Genomic DNA, 21,688 nt, shown 5'->3' with positions numbered 1-21,688 from the left:
TATTCTTTAGTTTCTTTTTCCGAGAGTTTCATAGTATCTATGATTATGGTGAATATTAAGGTAACGAGTGAGTTTATGACGATATTTGTAATGTGATGTTGTATCGTTTATGTCTTTTTTGACAGAATAAACCCAGGAGCTGGGGGTTCAGCGATCTATGTAATCCGGTCGGCAGATGCAGTCAGTTCATTCACAAGAACCGAACGCAATTGTTGGAGAAGCTTAGATAAGAAAAACTACCCTAACAGGCCCTCGTCACAGGTTCGTTGACCAACAACCCCTCGCATATGCAGCAAAATTTCTGTTGTTGAGCCCTGTTGCAGGTCGATGTTGTGGAAGAACTGGTCTACCGTTCGTCCATCTGTTGTCTCCACGTTCAAGGGTAATATTTTCTGGTGATTGATGTGGAATACAATCCGACAGAGTAAGATACAGAACCTACTAAACTTAACACACTTCTGTAGCAATCTCAGTAATCACATTTTTGTCTGATAGGTGTACCATCCGGCATGATGTGTACGATTTTTGAGTCAGAAAAATATGAAACACGTATATGACAGAAGGGTTAGACACATAAGTTGTAATTCTTATCTACCTTCATTAGCAGGCTAGGTATGAATGACTTTTAAGTACAGGACAAGAAGTTTACTCCCTAACCCCTTCTTTAGCCACAAACGCGTGATAAACCATTAAAAACGTTACTCATACATAAGTTTGTTCCTACTCATTAGTGTGTAAGCTGTTAGCCGTATAAACAGGCTTTCCATTTATAATTACATGCATTATGCGAATTTAAGCAGTCAAATCTTGCCTTATGCCTTTTGTAATAGGTCCATGCACCATGTGATATTTAAAGACAACTAAACTGATTACAATCTTCATTGTCGGTGTAAGTAAACTGACCACAAGTGTGCTGAGATGCGGAGTTATTGAACCTAAATTCAATGCTTTTGATGATTTTCAGTTTGTTTGCTGGTACTCTTATGCATTGTAACAATCCAGCTTTTAGCCTACATGTATGGCAGGTTGACAAACCTGAAAATACATAAAGACTCTAAGAACCGGTTCTTGAAGTTGCAAGATGGAACAGTCTATAGAATACTCAACAACTTAGCACCTTTTTATTCTTAATACCGTGTATGTGGTTATATCAATTACCAATTATTCTAGGATATGGCTAAACCAAGTATATTCATCTAAAAAGTGTCTAGATTGGTGGACTATGTGGTTTAATATACACACAACACAGAACTAATTAAATAACATACATCTTTAGAACTTTCTAAACAACTTTAGAAATAAGAGACTTACCTACATACAACCGTGACGAACATCCTCAATCTATCACCGACTGACCGAACATAGCACAAGTTATCCTCAAACATGTAGTGTAACTCGAAAGAACATATAACATCAAAAATAGCAAATAATGCAACTTAAGTTGTACACTACATCGAAAATAACTCTTTAAGATGCTTCCTTTAACCACTTGACAAACAGAGAGGTGACACACTGTTTACATAACAAAAAGTGATATAGTTGCACTCCAAATAAGCGGACCATCACGTTCTATTCGAATAATAAAGTCCACAGTTACTTTAGCCTCTTAGTCAGTTTAAACCAAAAAGGGCAATCTTCATCAGTGAAAGGCTGAAGAGAAGATAATTTATGTAATATCCTTACAAATGCTAAAAAAAAACCTGAAAAACTTCACCTACTTATCGGGGTTAAAAGAGGGTTATAAATTAATGTAAGGAGGCTCAGAATCATGTGCACCTCAGGCAGACTTAGATATTCTGATTACCTGGTCTAAGAATGGATGATGCCGTTCAACGCGGTCAAGTATGTTTGCATGCACATTGGTTATTCAAAAGTAATTTGATATCCCAGATGTTTACATTTATTGAATTTTTATGTGCATCGTTGTTGATGTCTCACATAAATCTTTTTGATTTAATAACCGCTATAAGCGAAGCGTACCAGACCATACAATCTTTACTACCAATGCTTTGCTAATCACAGTATGCGACGAGAAAGTAAGGCAATCAGAACACTATTTCTGTGATATCTTTCAGTGACTTCGGCAAACACCACACAGTTAATGGCGACCAACCTCGTAGGTTGCACTTACATGGGTTAGCTGTTAAACAACAAGATATAGTTCCTACTGTAGCAATGCATGTGACCAATCACATAAATTCCTAATGCAAAACACCTATGATATTAAGGGGACGCTTGATCGAGCGCAATATACCAGTGGATTCTGTCGATAGAAATATGGCAAACATCAGTGTTGACATATTACATGCAGTATAAAAGTTGAAACGTATATTAAGTATATTTTAAAGCTCAGGTATGTGCATGAGACGCCTTAGCTGACTATAAAAAACATATCGGAGAATAACACATGGCTGCACCGTAGTTTCTTCAATCAAAATAAAAGAGTTAGAATAGGTGTACAAAGTAAATAAAATTGCATTTCGTAGATTTAAATAAAAAACGGTGAACAAATATATTTAAAAAAACGAAAAAAAGAAATGAAATGCTGAACACGGAAAATATTCGTGAGCGAGTATAGGCCGTCCACCAGCATTCTCCATCGAACTCTGTCCTGGGAAATCCTATCCAGTTGCTATTCATCCTTTTGATGTCTGCTTCCAATCCTCTACGCAGTGTGTTCTTTGGTATTTCTCTTTTCTGTTTCCCTTCAAGACTCCAAGTTTGGGCTTGCTTCATAATGCAGTTTGATGATTTCCTCAATGTATGTCCTATCCACTTCTAACGTCTTTTCCTAATTTCCTCTTCAGTTGGAAGCTGGTTTGTTCTCTCCCACAGTAGGCTGCTGTCGATATATCCAACCAACGGACATTGAGTATCTTGTTTAGACAATTGTTCATAAATACTTGTACGTTTTTGATGATGGTTGTGGTAGTTCTTCTAGCTTCAGCTCCGTACTGCAGGACTGTTTTGATGTTTGTGTTGAAGATTGTGACTTTGATATTAGTTGATAGTTGTTTTGATTTCCATATGCATTCTTCAACTGTAAGAATGCGGCCCTTGCTTTGCCAATCTTTTCCTTTACGTCTGCATCAGATCCTCCTTGTTCGTCGATGATGCTGCCCAGGCACGTGAAAGTTTTCACCTCTTCCAGAATTTCTCCATCAAGTGTGATTGGGTTGGTGTTCTCCGTGTTGTATTTGAGGACCTTGCTTTTTCTCTTGTGTATGTTGAGGCCTACTGATATGGGGGTTTCTGCTACACCAGCTGTCTTCACCTGCATTTGTTACTGTTTATGAAATAAAAGAGCTAGGTCATCTGCAAAGTCCAAGCTGTCTGTTGTATTCCGTGTTTCCGCTCAGATGTCGAGGTCTTCAAAGTCCACTCAACTACCAGAAGAAAGAGAAAGGGGGAGAGTAAGCAGGCTTGTCTGACTCCAGTCCTCACCTGGAATACGTCTGTCAGCTGTCTTCCATGCACGACTTTGCCGTATAGTCCGTCTCATGAATTCCGGATGATGTTGACAATTTTGTCAGGTACACCATAGTGTCGAAGAAGGTCCTCCTATCCACATTGTCAAATGCTTCCTCATAATCAAGGAAGTTGATGTACAGTGACGAGTTTCATTCAGTTTATTGTTAAACGATGATCCGTGCTGTCGCGATTTGATCTGTGCACGACCGATCCTTACGGGATCCAGCCTGTTGATCTCGAAGTCGGTCGACTACTGAGTCTTTCATCCGATCCAGCAATACTGAAAACTTTTCCCGGTACCGATAATAGCGTGATGCCTTTACAGTTTTCACATTCGCTCAGAACTCCTTTCTTTGGTATCCTGATGAGATATTCTTCTTTCCAGTCTATCGGTGGCACTTGTCCCTCCCGCTAAATCTTCCTAAATAGGATGCAGAGCATGTTTGCGGCTGCTTCTATGTCTGACTTCAGTGCTTCAGCTGGTATATTGTAGGTCCCACTGCTTTCCGATTCTTGATTTGTCTGATGGCCATGCTGATTTCTTCGGTCGTTGGTGGAGTGACATCTAAAGGAGAGTCTGTAGGTGCTGCTTCGATGTCCGGTGAATTCAATGGAGCTGGTGTATTCAGAAGTTCTTCAGAGTGTCCTAACCATCTATTCTTTTGTTTCGGATCTGATAGATGGATAAGTTATTTATGTTTTTGTTTTTTTGAGATCTCTCACACTCACACTCAGAGAATTACAGCGGGTTATTACTCTTTGACAAAGTTTGTCATTTGTAATGTTAATCGCGCTCTACAGGCGGTCTAATCGCTAATAGACGCTACCGATTTCGTCCTTTTTCTAGCCAGGTCACTGGTCGGGGATGACTGACCTTGATCTTTATAGTGAAATTGTAGCTGAAGATGATGAAAAAAGACTGGAATATCTGTGCAGTTTGGATGTGGTATCAAATTTTTCATAAAATTTACTCTATTGATTTCTATAAATTTTTTCCTACCGTTGCTTTGATTCTTCATATCTTGATTTCAAGCAATAAGACGTCACAAGCGTCAGCTCCAGTATCAAGCTTACTTTAGTATCAGGGATCTATTTGTTTCGACCGTTCTCATGGTCAACGCAAAATTAGACATGGTCTTACAACATAAAAAAACGAATTCCCTATTGAGAAACGACTGTGTTGATGGTGTACCAGAAATATTTTAGCACAGTGTGTCGAACATCGTTTGATATCGTGATTTACAAATAAGGCACATTTTGTGTGGCAAGGAGTGTGTAGGCAGTTATCAAGTTACAGTCCTTAGATCATACCTAATTACTCTGGAAAATATTTGGAATTTGCCATAGTTGTTTTTATGGCTTTTAGTCTTTATTTTTTTCTTGTCACACGCTGAGAACTAAAAGCTGATATAGACTTTCTTTCTTAAAGCCCGAACATGTACGTTCTCTCCAAACCCAGTCTTCTTTGTTGGAGGCAGAAGTTGAGGCGCTGAATGCACACGTCAGTCGTCTAGAAAAAGAACGCTTGGTTTTAATTGCCAAAAAAGATCAAATTACGGACAACTTCTTCCGCTTGGGACTTGCTTGTCGCAGAGAGATAGAGAAGCTAAAGTCACAAATCAAATTACTTTGCACGAAGTAAGTAGATTTGTAAGATTTTTATCAATCGTGTGGATTCTAGTTTTATGCTTTGATCGTAAAATATCGTATCTAACGTGGCTTGGTGATGTCGTTCGAGTTTTTAAACTTGTCTGTATTTCGGTTCTTAGCTCAAACTATTCAGAGAGACTCCTAACTACCCAAAGTTACAAGTCATAGGTCAGTTAACCTGACGTCTCAGTAACATTCTCTTAAGGCTTATCAACAATCCGTCTCTCCCTCTGCTAGTCTTGCTGACTATAGGCTTTTGGGAAACAATCCAAGTAATTGCTGGCTACTATCTGATGATAACTTACTACCTGCCATTTCTCATGGTCGTTGTGTAACGTTTAATTCAGTGCGTAAATTGTTTTGGCTTCGTCGAGGTAATGAGTAATTACTGTTCAGAGGTTACCCAGAGTAAAGTAGTAGTCTTCTACCTATACAACCTAGCAACGCGCCACAACAGTGATTTATCTGACTTTGCATCAGCAGTAATCAAGTCAATTAGCTTAGTATTGAAAGGAAATAGTTGGTTGTCAAAATGAAATAATAAAAGACGTGTTCCTTAAATGTAAGGAAATCACCCATTACTAAGACTTTCCTTGGATCTTACCGGGTATGCTATGTGTCCTATTTTAAATAGGGTCTTTATATTGAATACTTTACTGGGTAGTTAACAGTATGCTTTTAGCCGAGCATGAGTGGTATTCCAGTCTACTGAAATCGACATTAAATGCTACATATTTGAAACTCATATGATTTGTGACGGCAGCTACCTCGCCTATCCACATGGCAGAAGGTAATATCTTAAGATACGTGTCACTTAAAGGAAGTTAGTTTTGTGCTATCAAACATGTACTTCTTGTAAGTTCTAACAGTTGAAGAGTCTCGTCAATGTCTTAACGGACGATTTTCGATGGCGAATAGCGTTAAGTCTGGAAAAAATCCCGTTTCTAGCAATGACCTGTGAATCTCTCTTAACATGAAAAGGCAAACCCCCGTAGAATCAACTTTTCGTCTTTCACATTCCTATCCAGTTGTCAGTATGACTTCACTCCTGGTACCATCACATGTTACTGTAAATACTGCATGATTAAAATTGTACCTGTGAAATGTGCCCGATGCGTTTAATCCAATAATTTCCCCGATTAGTCAACACCGTATTCTCTATATTATCTATACATTATAATTATTACTCTTAGTATCATCTTCTTTTCGCTTTCTCTGCGCTGACGCAGCAATGCATTAGTCACAACAAGTTCTACGTTATTCATGCCTATTTTAGTGATGCTAATCTACAATTACTGCATTCACAGTTATGGTTGTGAGCATGCGTCATCCTAAAATGAAGGATAGAGTGTTGATCAATTGATACAAAATGATACAATGTTAGCAAACGATGATTACTCAGTGATTGTGCACAATTTAACAAGAATCATAAAGAGTGGACAATACTGCCTCTTTAATTTAATTTAAGTGCAAAATTTGGTTATTTACAGAGATGATGAAATATTCAGACAACTAAGAGTAAATAATAGAAGGTTGCTGAGTATCCTTTCGGTTTTGAACTTCAAATATTAAACTAATTCCTATCCATTATGACGGTAACCATATACTTTTTGGTTACTTAGGTAAACAGTATTGCGGTTTAACGTTTTTAAAACTCGATTTGGGGTCTTCTTTGTTAAGCCGATTATCATGATATGTATAAGATACTTGCCACTTATTTCAGTTGGTCAATATATTACGGGTTGATTTAGCAATCCTTTTGTTATTTCGCTTTTAATTTTTTAATAAGCGTTTATCTGAATGTTACATTTTATGCTGATGAATTCACCCACCCCAACACTTTTTAAAGTCAATTTTTAATCATAAGGTAGATTGTCTAGCCACTGTGTTGCACCATCTCTCGGACCCCAGCCAGGGAGTCGTGAAGGACCAACAGAAGCTAGCCCTTTGCAGCTCTCTTCCACGCCACGACACCATGTCATACACTGACCTCCTCTCCGCTTTTTCCAACCAGTCCCAGGGTCGGCAAATAATGCACGACGTGGAAGTCTCTGGGACGACATTCGTAAAACATGTCCAAGCCACCGAAGTCGGTGTTTCAAGATGGTGACACCAATTGAATTATCGTCTCTGCTCCCGAACACACGATGCCGAACCTCTGCATTACTAACATGGTGTTGCCACTGTATGTCAGCAATCCTTCGGAGACAACGATGATCGAACACAGAGAGTCGTCTAACATCCTCAACTCGGAGAGGCCAGGTTTCACAAGCATAGAGCAAAACTGCTCTCACTGACGCGTTGTAGATCCGACCTTTTACAGCCAGACTAACATCATGAAGGCGCCAAAGATGGCCCAGATTGGCATAAGCCGCTCTGGCTTTCATTATACGTGCATCAATCTCATCACTCACGCCACCACCAGCACTTATATAGCTACCTAGATACACGAACTTCTCAACTACTTCAATCTGCTCACCATCTAGGGTGAGTACAGGATTAGAATCCTGCCAGTCTTGTAGGAGTACTTTGCACTTGGAGGGTGCAAAGCACATGCCGTACCTGCGGACACTGATTGCCAACTGATTAAGTGCGGATTGCATGGCTTGAGCATTATCGCACAGTAAGACAATATCATCCGCATACTCAAGGTCGAGAAGTCGTTCTCCAGGCAACATATCCACACCGCTATTACTTACATCCGTCAGAGCCGTTTCCAGGATGTCGTCGATAGCAAAGTTGAAGAGGAATGGTGAGATCGGGCAACCCTGCCTAACCCCACTGCTCGAATGGAACAAGGGAGAAAGGTGGTTGTATGCCCTCACTCTGCCTGAGGTGTTCGTATACAGGGCCTTTAAGATGTTAATGAATTTCTCAGGCACACCCTTCTTCAATAGACAATCCCAGAGAACAGTCCTGTCCAACGAATCGAAGGCCGCCCTGATATCAAGAAACACTACGATTGTTGGCCTGCGATAAGTATGACGGTGTTCTAACATTTGGCGGAGGGTGAAGATGTGATCAATGCATCCTCGACCAGAACGAAAACCAGCCTGCTCCTCACGAGTCAATCGTTCTCGGGTTTTAAACAACCTACGAAGAATGATAGAAGCCAATAGTTTGGACGCAATCGGAAGTAGACTTATCCCCCGATAGTTGTTACAGGAACGACGTGAACCCTTTTTAAAGATAGGGACGACTATCGACTCATTCCATGATGTTGGAACACTTTCTTGCTCCCAAACCTTTCCAAACAATACAGTCAATTCCTTAGTCAGAAGGTCACCACCATCTTTAAAAAGAGCCGGAGGTAAGTCATCTGGGCCAGGTGATTTGTAACGTTTCAAGAGTTGGAGTTCCTTGCGGACTTCAGCCTCATTTGGTGGATCGGTCGTCACCGGCCATGGGGGGCAGGACAAGCTGGTTGATGTTGCCGGAGCAGCAGGCCAGTTGAACTTCCCTTCGAAGAATTCCTCCCATCGTCCAAGACGTCGAGAGATATTAGTGATTGGCATCCCATCATCCTCGTAGATTGTTTCACTCACACCAGACTTCTTGCTGCCAGTGGCTCGGATGAGTTGGAAGAGCTTCCGGCAGTTACCAGATGCAGCTGCTGCTTCCATCTCATTAGCACGCTCCGACCACCAGGCTTCTCGGTCCTTACGCAAACTTTGCCCGATTTCATTACGTAACAGCCTTCGTTTGTGGTCAAACTCACGGTCACCCGGAGTAGACCGACGGGCTTCCATCAGTTGTAAGGAGCCAGAAGAAACCCAGTGCTTGTAAGCGGGATGTTTCGCGAAGCCTCAAGCGGCTTTACTCGCCATTTTCATGGCGTCGTGAAGATACAACCAATGCTCATCTATACTTTTCGGTGGGATGTTAGCTAGCCATGAGGCTAGCTCGGTTCGGTACTTACTTGCAACAGAAATTGCAATTAATTCACTAACATCAATCCGTTGATGGTGGTCAATCCTTCGGCCACTGAAAAGTAAGGTGAGATTGGCGCAGACCAGGGCATGATCAGACTCCAGATAGGTACTCCAAAAGAAGCGGCAGTCTTGTACACAACCACGCCAGCGGTAGCTGATCGCGATGTGATCAATCTGAGTCCAGGCTTGGGATGCAGAGGGAGGACGCCAGGTGGCACACCGGCGATGACTGTGCCGGAAGTTAGTGCTGGCCAGAAACAGGTTGTGGTCTGTGCACAGTTGTAGCAAACGGTCCCCGTTATCTGTCCTGCGACCAACAAGTCCCCATCGGCCACCTAAACGACTCTCTTCTGTGCCTAGACGCCCGACCTGTGCATTCAAGTCTCCGGCTAGTACTACAATATCTGTCGAACGCGCTTTCTGGAGAAGAACTGTTAACTGATGGTAAAACTCATCCTTGATTTCATCCGGGCTGCAATCTGTCGGGGCATAGGCGGAGATGACGAAAAGACATCGTTTCTCACGCCGATTTCTTCTCACTTTGATGGAACTTTCTAATCTAACAGCACATAACCGATTGTTAATGGGGATCCAATCGATTAGTGCTGCCTCAGCCCTAGCGCTTAGTGCGACACCAACGCCAGCAAGACCAGACGAAGATGCCACAGGGTCCCCGGATAAGCGCACGTGAAACAAGCTTTTCGAGGCGACAGATAGAGAGCGGATTTGTAGTACTTCACTAGAGTCTTGAATACGGGTCTCGGATAGACAGCAAACATCAACATTAAGACTTTCTAAAGACATAACCAGCCCTATCTGTTGTCCGATCTGCATTAGTGTGCGAACGTTGAAGGAAGCCAGCTTGAACGGCGTACGTGGTTTCAGAAAGACTGCTTCAGTATTCATAATCGGTGGAAGCATTCACTTTCGACCAAACAGCGACTATAGATCGTTTTGATGGAACAGAGTTTCCACCAAGAGCGAGCTGCTGCATAAGTTGAAAAGTAAGGTTACACAAATTGGGGATAAAAGGGGGTGAATTAGCGATATGGTAAATAATAACAATAATAATAATAAAGGTAATAATAATAATAATGTAAATTGTCTTGCTTCTAGTATGAGCAGGAATAGTATCGTCAATAAAATTCATCATTTCATTTATTTGTGTGTGGGCTGTGATACTGCCCGGGTGCCCAAACCGAAAATAACAGTCAATAATAAGGAAACCGGCATGATCCGGCATTATTATTTATTATTATTTGATCACTGAATCATTGGTACAAGGCAGCACCAAATACATATGCTACACACAATAACAATCAAGCCAGTAGTAGTTATCATTGATCTACGTAAAGGCTGTGACACTGCCCGGGTGCCCAAACCGAAACAGGTGGTTTTCTTAGGGGAACACACACCGAGCCTACGACCTAAAAGTCTGATCCACAAGGCAGTGGAGCATCGTAAGTAGATACAGTCCCACGGTAGCCGGTGAACAACGATTGATTCATACGCCATTTGTTCCCTCAGGATACTGGAGCCCATGTGCACCATCCGTTTGGGATCAGGGTTTTCCAACTCCCCTAGGTGGACTTTCCGTGTCCACCAACCCGGTTAAAGCGCCGGACATTCGCTTTTTGTTCTCTCGATTTCGTAAACAACAATAATACCACGAGAAGGCAGTGAGTAGGAATTCCCTGGCAGTGGTTGTATGCACGTGGCCACGTGAGAGCATTTTGAGAGGGAGAGCTGACTCTCTTCACCGTCGGTCGTACCAGGGCATTTGGGGGCAAATAATCATGCCGCCAATCATTCGTAGATACATTGGAATATTAAGAGATGCATCATTGCTACCAAAACTAAATGATAGATCAGTGTGTTCTTGGTGGACAAGCAATCGTCATTTAAACTAGATAGCAATATAACCGAGGAAGATGAAAACTTTATTCTCCATGGTTTTCTGATCATCTTAAATATGCCATTTCATGCAATAGTTCATACGCAAGTCAATTGTATAATCGGAGAGTACTTTTAATTCGACCGGAGACATTGGTAAACCATTTGTTGGTTGAACATAATGAATTTTAGCTACCCACAAATTCCGGTTTACTTCTATGAAAGCTAAATTGTACGAAAAATTAACTTCAGACAATCTTAATGTCCCGATTTCTAGTTCCAACTAATAATAACGCAGATGAAGAATAAAATAAATACCTTTAAAAAACGTATCTCTATGCAAAGGAAATATGTGAGGAAGTGTTGGTCTAACGGTTTTTTTTCAAATAGCATCATTTAGCTTAAAATGACATTCAAGACCACTTGTGTGGCACAGAAATGCATCACGCTACCGCAAATTCAGGTTTCTAACCAAGTCAATATTGTAGCTTGCACCCGTTAAAGATATTCCATGCCATAAGCGGAGGACAGGTAGCTTAAAAACGTTTTTCTGTTCCAGACTTAATGGTATTTGGAGTTCCACACAGAGTGCGTGACTACTGATTGCAGTAAGTACAAACTTCGGTACTTACTTACTCCTGATACCCCACGTGAAGGAGCACCGGCCGTCCACCAGCATTCTCCATCGAACTCTGTCCTGGGAAATCCTATCCAGTTGCTATTCATCCTTTTGATGTCTGCTTCCAATCCTCTACGCAGTGTGTTCTTTGGTATTTCTCTTTTCTGTTTCCCTTCAAGACTCCAAGTTTGGGCTTGCTTCATAATGCAGTTTGATGATTTCCTCAATGTATGTCCTATCCACTTCTAACGTCTTTTCCTAATTTCCTCTTCAGTTGGAAGCTGGTTTGTTCTCTCCCACAGTAGGCTGCTGTCGATATATCCAACCAACGGACATTGAGTATCTTGTTTAGACAATTGTTCATAAATACTTGTACGTTTTTGATGATGGTTGTGGTAGTTCTTCTAGCTTCAGCTCCGTACTGCAGGACTGTTTTGATGTTTGTGTTGAAGATTGTGACTTTGATATTAGTTGATAGTTGTTTTGATTTCCATATGCATTCTTCAACTGTAAGAATGCGGCCCTTGCTTTGCCAATCTTTTCCTTTACGTCTGCATCAGATCCTCCTTGTTCGTCGATGATGCTGCCCAGGCACGTGAAAGTTTTCACCTCTTCCAGAATTTCTCCATCAAGTGTGATTGGGTTGGTGTTCTCCGTGTTGTATTTGAGGACCTTGCTTTTTCCCTTGTGTATGTTGAGGCCTACTGATATGGGGGTTTCTGCTACACCAGCTGTCTTCACCTGCATTTGTTACTGTTTATGAAATAAAAGAGCTAGGTCATCTGCAAAGTCCAAGCTGTCTGTTGTATTCCGTGTTTCCGCTCAGATGTCGAGGTCTTCAAAGTCCACTCAACTACCAGAAGAAAGAGAAAGGGGGAGAGTAAGCAGGCTTGTCTGACTCCAGTCCTCACCTGGAATACGTCTGTCAGCTGTCTTCCATGCACGACTTTGCCGTATAGTCCGTCTCATGAATTCCGGATGATGTTGACAATTTTGTCAGGTACACCATAGTGTCGAAGAAGGTCCTCCTATCCACATTGTCAAATGCTTCCTCATAATCAAGGAAGTTGATGTACAGTGACGAGTTTCATTCAGTTTATTGTTAAACGATGATCCGTGCTGTCGCGATTTGATCTGTGCACGACCGATCCTTACGGGATCCAGCCTGTTGATCTCGAAGTCGGTCGACTACTGAGTCTTTCATCCGATCCAGCAATACTGAAAACTTTTCCCGGTACCGATAATAGCGTGATGCCTTTACAGTTTTCACATTCGCTCAGAACTCCTTTCTTTGGTATCCTGATGAGATATTCTTCTTTCCAGTCTATCGGTGGCACTTGTCCCTCCCGCTAAATCTTCCTAAATAGGATGCAGAGCATGTTTGCGGCTGCTTCTATGTCTGACTTCAGTGCTTCAGCTGGTATATTGTAGGTCCCACTGCTTTCCGATTCTTGATTTGTCTGATGGCCATGCTGATTTCTTCGGTCGTTGGTGGAGTGACATCTAAAGGAGAGTCTGTAGGTGCTGCTTCGATGTCCGGTGAATTCAATGGAGCTGGTGTATTCAGAAGTTCTTCAGAGTGTCCTAACCATCTATTGCTTTGGACAGCATCAGAGCAAATCCTTGATTGTGCGAAGCATTTCCTTCCTCTTGATCAGATTAGAACATCCTTTCTTTCGAATCTAACCTTTTCTGTTTAGCTTGGGTCCAATGTGTCTCACTGACTCCGAGAACGTTCAAGTTGTATCTCCTCAGTTACGTAACTGTTTGGTTGGTCATCTGGTCTCCCACATTGTCCGGATGTTCCATGTACCTATAAAAGTTGTTATTGTGGTTGTTAGAAGGGGCATCAGCCTCGTGACTTCCGAAGAATCTCGGCTTTCATCCTGAGGCGTCATAATTCTTCCTCCAACTGGGAAGTCAGAGTTTAAATGGTTTGTTATTTAGCAAGATTTGTTTCTAAGGTATGGGGTTGCTGCTCCATGCACTACTCTCCCCCTTTGTGTGGTCTTAGGACCAGCAGTAACCTGAGAAGAGCTTCAAGCGGATTTATAAACTTGGTTAGTCAGCTAACTGCTACAGTTGGAATACTGAATTGAATGTTGAACAATAAAGACATTAATGGAAGTGCCTGAACAACCTTCACTTCCCTCAATAAAATTTATCACGTGAAAGAGGTGTAGTGCGAGATAATGTTCTGTCAGCCTCTCACTTGCACAATAAATTCGGAGTTCCATAGTCTAATGTAAATGTTTTTTTTTCACTTGCATAAAGCTACAAACTACATAACGTAGGACTCTATACTATAGTACAGTGATTCAATCTGTTTCATTTTGCTACAGAACAGAAAAATGAAATGGACAATAGGATGAATGCCGTAAAATGAGTGATTTTCTTGTATATTGGAAAGTTAGTAAGTACATTCGCACTTTTGTAATCGATTTCGAGCCATGTCACTTACTGTCTTCGTACATTAAGTGCTCAGTTGTGAAAGGCTTCACCCAGATATAATACACTTATCCACACAGCTTAAACTAATATTATTAAGTAACTTTATAGATTAATTCAATGTTTGGGTCTATCCACTTACATAATTTTTGCTACACAACGACTTGAACTAGCATCGTTCTAGAGTTGGAGGTCATTCATCGTATCCAACACGTTCTCCAGCCGCATTCGTGAACCAAAGTTCAAAATATTATCAAGTATCACTTCCTTATTGCTTTTGACTCTGCCTAACTTTAAATGGTTTTAGCCGCGTCAACATAAACAGTTAAGATTTTTCTTATTTGGCTGTCTAAATTATGGAATGTTGGACAGTCGTTACCTAATCTCCATACTTCTCAAATGTCGTAATTCATGTTTTCGTTTGTGCAATGTAAAACTTTGATCCTAGATATAGGGTTCCAGAACCAAAAGCTGTTAGCCAAAAGAATTTGAACTGTGATACCCAAATAAACCCCGAGAAGCAGAATTACTACACTGATCTAGTAGCATATTTACATTCTGATCGTCCACCTATCAACATATACTCTGGTAACAATGTGCCGAATAGAAATCCTAATGTTCCAAAGTGCGACGCAGTTACACAGACTGAACATGTTAAAAAATATAATTCACAGTCATCTGGATCTTCTTTCGGTTCACAGTCATCACGTTCAGTGTCTTCAAGCTCATCATCATCATCATCATCATCATCATCATCATCTACGTCATCTTCCAGTTCTACTAGTCAGGATCAACCTCCGTCTCAAACTGGTTTAATGAACAATGGACTCGGACATAGCTTCCTAGACCCATCTGTAGATGGTAAACCGTTACTATCACGTTCACTTTCTGTAGTTGATGTGGGTGGAAAGAATTTAGAGAATTGTGGATGCCGTGACTCAGTTAAACATGGAGTGTATGAGAAATCCTGTGGACTCAAGCAAAATGGTGCTTTATCTGGAAGTTTACGTGTTAGTAAACGGCTAAATCGCTCTAATAAGAAATCCGGAGATAAAAGCATACCAGCTTATAATGCCGATAAACAACTTCCTATAGTCGACGAATGTAGACGCAAATATACTAAAACTATTCATGGTCAATTATTTTCTAAATCTCATTGCTTCCATCAAAGGAAACAAAAAGATGATGAAGTTGCAAATAATCCCGGAAGAAAAACAGACACATCGTCAGAAAGCAGAATTTTATCAATGCGAGGAGTTAGAAAATTTTCATCGCCATTAAATAATAGTGTAAACAAACACTCTTCCGTTCGAAGTTCTACTTCAAAGGACTTTAGAATGGTTCAACATGTTTCTCCTTCCTTACGTAGACTCACTCAAAGTATGACTAATGAATCTTGTAAGTTTTTAGTATAAATTTAAATACTCTTATGCTCACTGTGAACACTTCAGCAGCCTAAGATCATTATGGAATATCGTATGTAGCGTATTTCATAAGCTGAACATAAGTTTAATGCAGAGTCTCAATAAAATGCACTTCATTATACGAGTTTTGCCATTTAAAAGATGGGTTTTTTTCGATAGATATCATTACCAAGGTTTGGCTTGATAATTTCGAATAAATTGAGTATTGGACAGATTGTTATAAATAAATTAATATATTTGTAATATCCTAATGAGTAGAAAATTAGATTTTCTGACGTTTCATGACTCAGTGTAAGCCACTTCTTCAGAGGATAAATAACCAAGTCAAGATTAATCCAAATTTAAAAAGTACGACGGAACAACACAAGAATATTATGTGCGATCAATCAAAAACATCAAAATATTACAAAAAGGTTTTTCCAATTACAAAGAAAGGAGAGTAGCTGAAGCGTTCCATATAATGCCGAATCCTACTGCTCTCGATAGAAAAGAAGGCCTTACTATACATCCTAATCGGACAATCTACCCTAGCCACTTAGTCTGATATTATTCATGTTTCACACTACTTTCTTACATACAAATTAAACTATCCTTTCTCACCATAAATGTCACACATTTTTTTCATCCTTAACCGTGCACACATACACAAATTTACATACACGTCGCTTATGAATTACCTTGACCGAAATGACATAGATTTGTTCGGACCTGTTTTTTGGTTGGTCGCACATAATATTCTTGTGTTGTTCCGTTGCACTATTTAAACTTGGATTAATTTTGGTCTGGCTATTTATTTTCTGAAGAAGTAGCTTACACTGAGTCACGAAACGTCAGAAAATTTAATTTTTCTACTCATTGGGATATTACAAATATATTAGTTTTTTTGTGTGGATAGTTATAAATAAAATCAATTTCATTTGATCTGGTGTTTAATAATCATTTAAGCGGTAGTTATATGAACGACAACTTGTTTGATAAACTAAGTGTTTAGGTGGTTTGTTGATTTGGTTACAAATTTAAACCCCATTTTATTTGGGTCTAATTTGAATATAAGAGCTGACTCAAAAGCCAAAGTTCATATCTTCATATGCGCACCTATACATGGATACTCAGCTACATTTATCAAAAGAAAAACGGTGTCGATGCCTTGATTATTTATGATGGTAAATATTTGCAGATAAAAAATAAAATACGATTAATATTCTCTGTAAATCGTGTTGAGGCTGTGTTATCTAAAGCACATCTAAAATTCACTCTTGGGTCTTTTTTTAATTTCATCAGGAAGGGGTTTTGTGGAGATATTAGAGTTGAATTCATGAGTCAATTGAAGCTAGACCACGATGGAAAACCTGGAAACACTGGACGTCCTAGCAGCTTCTACGAACCTGAACTGTGATGTTAAGGACATAAGAAGTCTCTTGTTGTGCTTAATTCTCATTCTTTACTAAATTTAGAGCATCACAGTTGAACAAATAGCTGAATTATATGACAGTAATATGTCTAGATCAGAGAGCTTATTTTATTTATAGAGGCCAAATAACTTTGACAGATCACATAAATACCATTAGCAATCTATTGAGTAAAAAAACTAATGTAAGTCGAATTAAGAAGTAAAAAATATTGTGTAATATATTCAGCCGTATTGTTCTTTTCAAAAAGTAATGGGGTCACTTTAAACTTCGATTTCATCGCTCACAAACTTCTTGATGTTTTAAGACTGAAATCATGCCCTAATGCACACAATAAGGCAGGATAATTTTCTAAATTTCCTAAGTCACATCATACTTTGTTTACCTTGGTTAGTTTTAACACTTTCTCATTCACAATAAACAGTGATCAAAACCTCTCCCAATTCTTACATGTTTTGTGGTTTTATTCACTACTCTAGGGTAAATTTGGTTTCAGCTGTAACTACGTTAACGCTTTCAAGCGAGTGCTTAGCTGTGTTTATTCAGTTGGCATGAGGTGCAGCAACTTGAATCGATATACATACGTACCAGGTTCTACGTTACGACTCACTGACTATGTGTATCAGTCGCATCACTCCTAGTTTCCTTTTCAAGTCTGACTCACGATTACATGGATGACAAATCATATCCATAGTAACCACCTGTAAGGTGTTTATAGGTCGTCTTTCTTCCCGAGGTGACAATAAGCAGATAACCTATACTAAAATCTGCTAACTCCGAATCCTCCTTGATTTATTCTGTTTTGATTGAGATCATGAATGGATCAATGTTAGACGACCATTGAAAGCCTGGAAGCACTGGACGGCCGTTTCGTCCTAGTATGGGACTCCTCAGCGGTGCGCATACTTGGATGCATCGGCCGCACGGGGTAGTCAGGGTTTTCAATGGTCATCTCACATTGATCCGTTCATGACCTCAATCAAACCTCAACAATCTCTACAACCACATACTGATAATTATCGTGTGTTCACTAATGACTAGCTTCAAGATGGATTTCCTAGAATACTGCTGAGAAGCCGTGACCAGTGGAGTTCAACCGTGTCTGGTGTGGGGCTGTTACTCACTGAAGACAATGGAGGACAGTCGCGTAATATCGTGGATTGGTTGAAATTAGACATTAACACCGTTGGATGCCGTCTCAGTGGTCTAGATGTTAAGCGTTCGCGCGTGAGACCGAAGGTACTGGGTTTGAATCCCACGTACGGGACCAAGGATGTGCACTGCTGATGAGTCCCATACTAGGACGAAGCAGTCGTTCAGTGCTTCCAGGCTTTCAATGGTCGTCCAACATTGATCCATTCATGATCTCAATCAAAACTCAACAATCTCCACAACCCTATACGTATTATTCTGTTTTGTTGCAGTCATATTCAAGTGGTGAGTAATTTGTTGTCGTCGCTGTCTGTTTAGACCTATTGTATGTATGTAGTTCAGTGTAATAACTGCCATATTTCCGCGGTTAAAATGTGAGCTTATTAGATCGTGTTCTTAATCAAACGTAATACTATGTAAATGCTCTTAAAATATCTTTCGATCAATCGCTTTTATACAGGTATTAACTACGTAGAAGTATACCCTGTAATTCTACTGCCAACCAACTTTAAAATTTCATCTGTATATCTAAATGGGATAAACGGGTCGTAAGTGTAAGAAGTATGATAAACATTTTTGGCTTTTGTTTGCTGATATTGAATTATACTGTCACAGGAATCGTTTGCTGTCACTGTATAGCCGCTTGCCTATCTGCGCTCTTATCTTCACCTTACTCTGTAAAACGAGTACATTTCTACTTTTGCGTACATTATTGTACCTTCTTTACTTTCCTGGTAGGTTAATAAAGTAGTGGCATTCTAACATTTCACTTTTCAGGTACTGGTCCAGATTCATCTTGCCGAGGTCATGTTCCGAATCATCTCCTGAAGGCTGTAGAAGGCGCCATACGATTATCTCGCGATCACCACACAGTTCGCAGACAACATAATGCAGGTAAATTGTTTATTATGTAGCTTTTGTCAAATTGTACCTATGCAACCAGTATTTTTTCTTCCCGTTCAACCTTAAATCCAGGCAGTAGTAATAGTCTTTGTAGGTTATCACAGGTCCGCCTTAGAGACTAGGTAAATGTGCTGTCCGTTTGTTCTCTTGGTAGCGAATTTAGGGAAGTTTTAAACTGATTTCGTAAATAGGCTATGTCTTTCTGAAAAATGCTTTATGTAAACAAAGCTTATTCACGTGTGTAGAAATTTGTCACCTCTATTGCTTATTCACCTTATTTTTAGTGCTGCAATTCCTCTCACATCTATATTTTTTTGTACATTATGTTCGGACTATTTTTCCGAAATTTTATCTTCACAAAGTTTTTTTTTCTTAGCCAATTCAATCCACCGTAATCGATATTCAAAACACTTACACCGTAACTATCAAACTCATACTGAAATATCTCGTTTGGAAAGTGGTGATTGCTCAAGCGAACCCGAAAGACGAACTAGGGAAGCTAGTTGTACACTGTACACAAAACGTCTACGTTGTAAAGGCGATAGTACAAATATGATCGTCGAGTCAACCTCTCGAGACCCAAATGATTCAGGTCACAAACCAGATAAAGAAAGTGATCAGTTAACTTCTAATGAGAATGCTACACCTAATGCTTTAATTCCTGATTCATCAAACACTGTTGGTGATATTCACCTTCTTAGAGATTATTCGGCTCAGGAAATCGTCCATGACTCTAATGAACAAGTAACAAACTCTGTCAACCCGTCTGATCAATCTTCAAATCAGTTCTTGCCAAAAAACGCTTCATTCTCTTCTATAGAAAACAAAATTGGCGAATTAGTCATTCCAGAAGTTTTGGGACTCACTCCACCTATTTCTAATGATCAGGATTGTGTTGAAGATAAAACTGATTCACCTCTCACAAGGTCCGTTTTTCTCAAATGTTTTTTTCAAAATTTATTTGCTATGACGATTTATCTAAAATAAAGCAAAAGTGAATAACTGTCTATGTAGTTTCCTGTAAACGTTTAATGGAGGACCACTCAGATACTGTAAATAACTTTGCTCTTACTATCTTTATTGTTAGTACGTTCACGGAAAAATTATCTTTCAACCCAGTTATCTGTTTATCATTCTAGTAAACAAGCTTATACTTGATCAATTAGTTGTTTTAATAGCAGTACAGGCCTGGTTATCCCACGGTTACAATTCTGGTTCTTGAAACACTAACTCATCGATCGATCAGCTGTGGCATTGTATCCATTTCCACATTGTATAGATATCTTTTTGGGCTATTTCGTATCGTATGATGTTCATTATAGAAAATTCAGAACCTGTTCTGGCGAAACAGTAGATCTACACTTATTGACCTATTGTGAATACAATGACTATCTAACGTTCAACAAGATTTTTTCCGTGTTAGTAAACTGAGTATCATATGAAATAATATCTGCGTAAATTAGATTCTTTGTTTGAATTTCACCATATGCTTTCAGAATTAGGTACTTGCCTCCATTAGGTTCAATGTTCAAATACAGAACTTAATGTTTTAGACAAGATAAAAGTTACTATGATTAAAAAAGTGATATTCATTTCCATTCGAGGGGATCATTTGTAGTTTGTACTCCACTTAATTACTTACTTACGCCTGTTACCCGTCATGGAGGGGTGGATCCTCCATATCCACCAACTCGGTTAAAGCGCCGGACATTCGCTCTTCGTCCTCTCGATTTCGTAAACAACAATAATACCACGAGAAAGCAGTGAGTAGGAATTCCCTGGCAGTGGTTTTATGCACGTGGCCAATTGAGAACATTTCGAGAGGGAGAGCTGACTCTCTTCACCGTCGGTCGTACCAGGGCATTTGGGGGCAAATAATCATGCCGCCAATCATTCGTAGATACATTGGAATATTAAGAGATGCATCATTGCTACCAAAACTAAATGATAGATCAGTGTGTTCTTGGTGGACAAGCAATCGTCATTTAAACTAGATAGCAATATAACCGAGGAAGATGAAAACTTTATTCTCCATGGTTTTCTGATCATCTTAAATATGCCATTTCATGCAATAGTTCATACGCAAGTCAATTGTATAATCGGAGAGTACTTTTAATTCGACCGGAGACATTGGTAAACCATTTGTTGGTTGAACATAATGAATTTTAGCTACCCACAAATTCCGGTTTACTTCTATGAAAGCTAAATTGTACGAAAAATTAACTTCAGACAATCTTAATGTCCCGATTTCTAGTTCCAACTAATAATAACGCAGATGAAGAATAAAATAAATACCTTTAAAAAACGTATCTCTATGCAAAGGAAATATGTGAGGAAGTGTTGGTCTAACGGTTTTTTTTCAAATAGCATCATTTAGCTTAAAATGACATTCAAGACCACTTGTGTGGCACAGAAATGCATCACGCTACCGCAAATTCAGGTTTCTAACCAAGTCAATATTGTAGCTTGCACCCGTTAAAGATATTCCATGCCATAAGCGGAGGACAGGTAGCTTAAAAACGTTTTTCTGTTCCAGACTTAATGGTATTTGGAGTTCCACACAGAGTGCGTGACTACTGATTGCAGTAAGTACAAACTTCGGTACTTACTTACTCCTGATACCCCACGTGAAGGAGCACCGGCCGTCCACCAGCATTCTCCATCGAACTCTGTCCTGGGAAATCCTATCCAGTTGCTATTCATCCTTTTGATGTCTGCTTCCAATCCTCTACGCAGTGTGTTCTTTGGTATTTCTCTTTTCTGTTTCCCTTCAAGACTCCAAGTTTG

The 21,688-nt window shown here is 39.8% G+C and overlaps 1 protein-coding gene across 1 annotated transcript; it reads left to right on the top strand.

Annotated features, from left to right (window-relative positions):
• Positions 1-4,336: 4,336 nt before the first annotated feature.
• Smp_154030 (hypothetical protein) lies at positions 4,337-20,040 on the top strand (the record flags this gene model as incomplete). The annotated part of the gene is made up of 6 exons (XM_018788689.1): positions 4,337-4,417; positions 4,901-5,109; positions 5,374-5,495; positions 18,776-18,892; positions 19,278-19,827; positions 19,989-20,040. 6 exons carry the CDS (start codon positions 4,337-4,339, stop codon positions 20,038-20,040), a joined length of 1,131 nt encoding a protein of 376 aa, XP_018654206.1.
• Between the last annotated feature and the right edge of the window lie 1,648 nt (positions 20,041-21,688).

The sequence above is a fragment of the Schistosoma mansoni genome, chromosome W, assembly GCF_000237925.1.
Source record: "Schistosoma mansoni strain Puerto Rico chromosome W, complete genome".
Taxonomy (NCBI): Eukaryota; Metazoa; Platyhelminthes; class Trematoda; order Strigeidida; family Schistosomatidae; genus Schistosoma; species Schistosoma mansoni.
The sequence above is the reverse complement of the archived record's forward strand: the minus strand, read 5'-3'. Positions and strand labels throughout refer to the sequence as shown.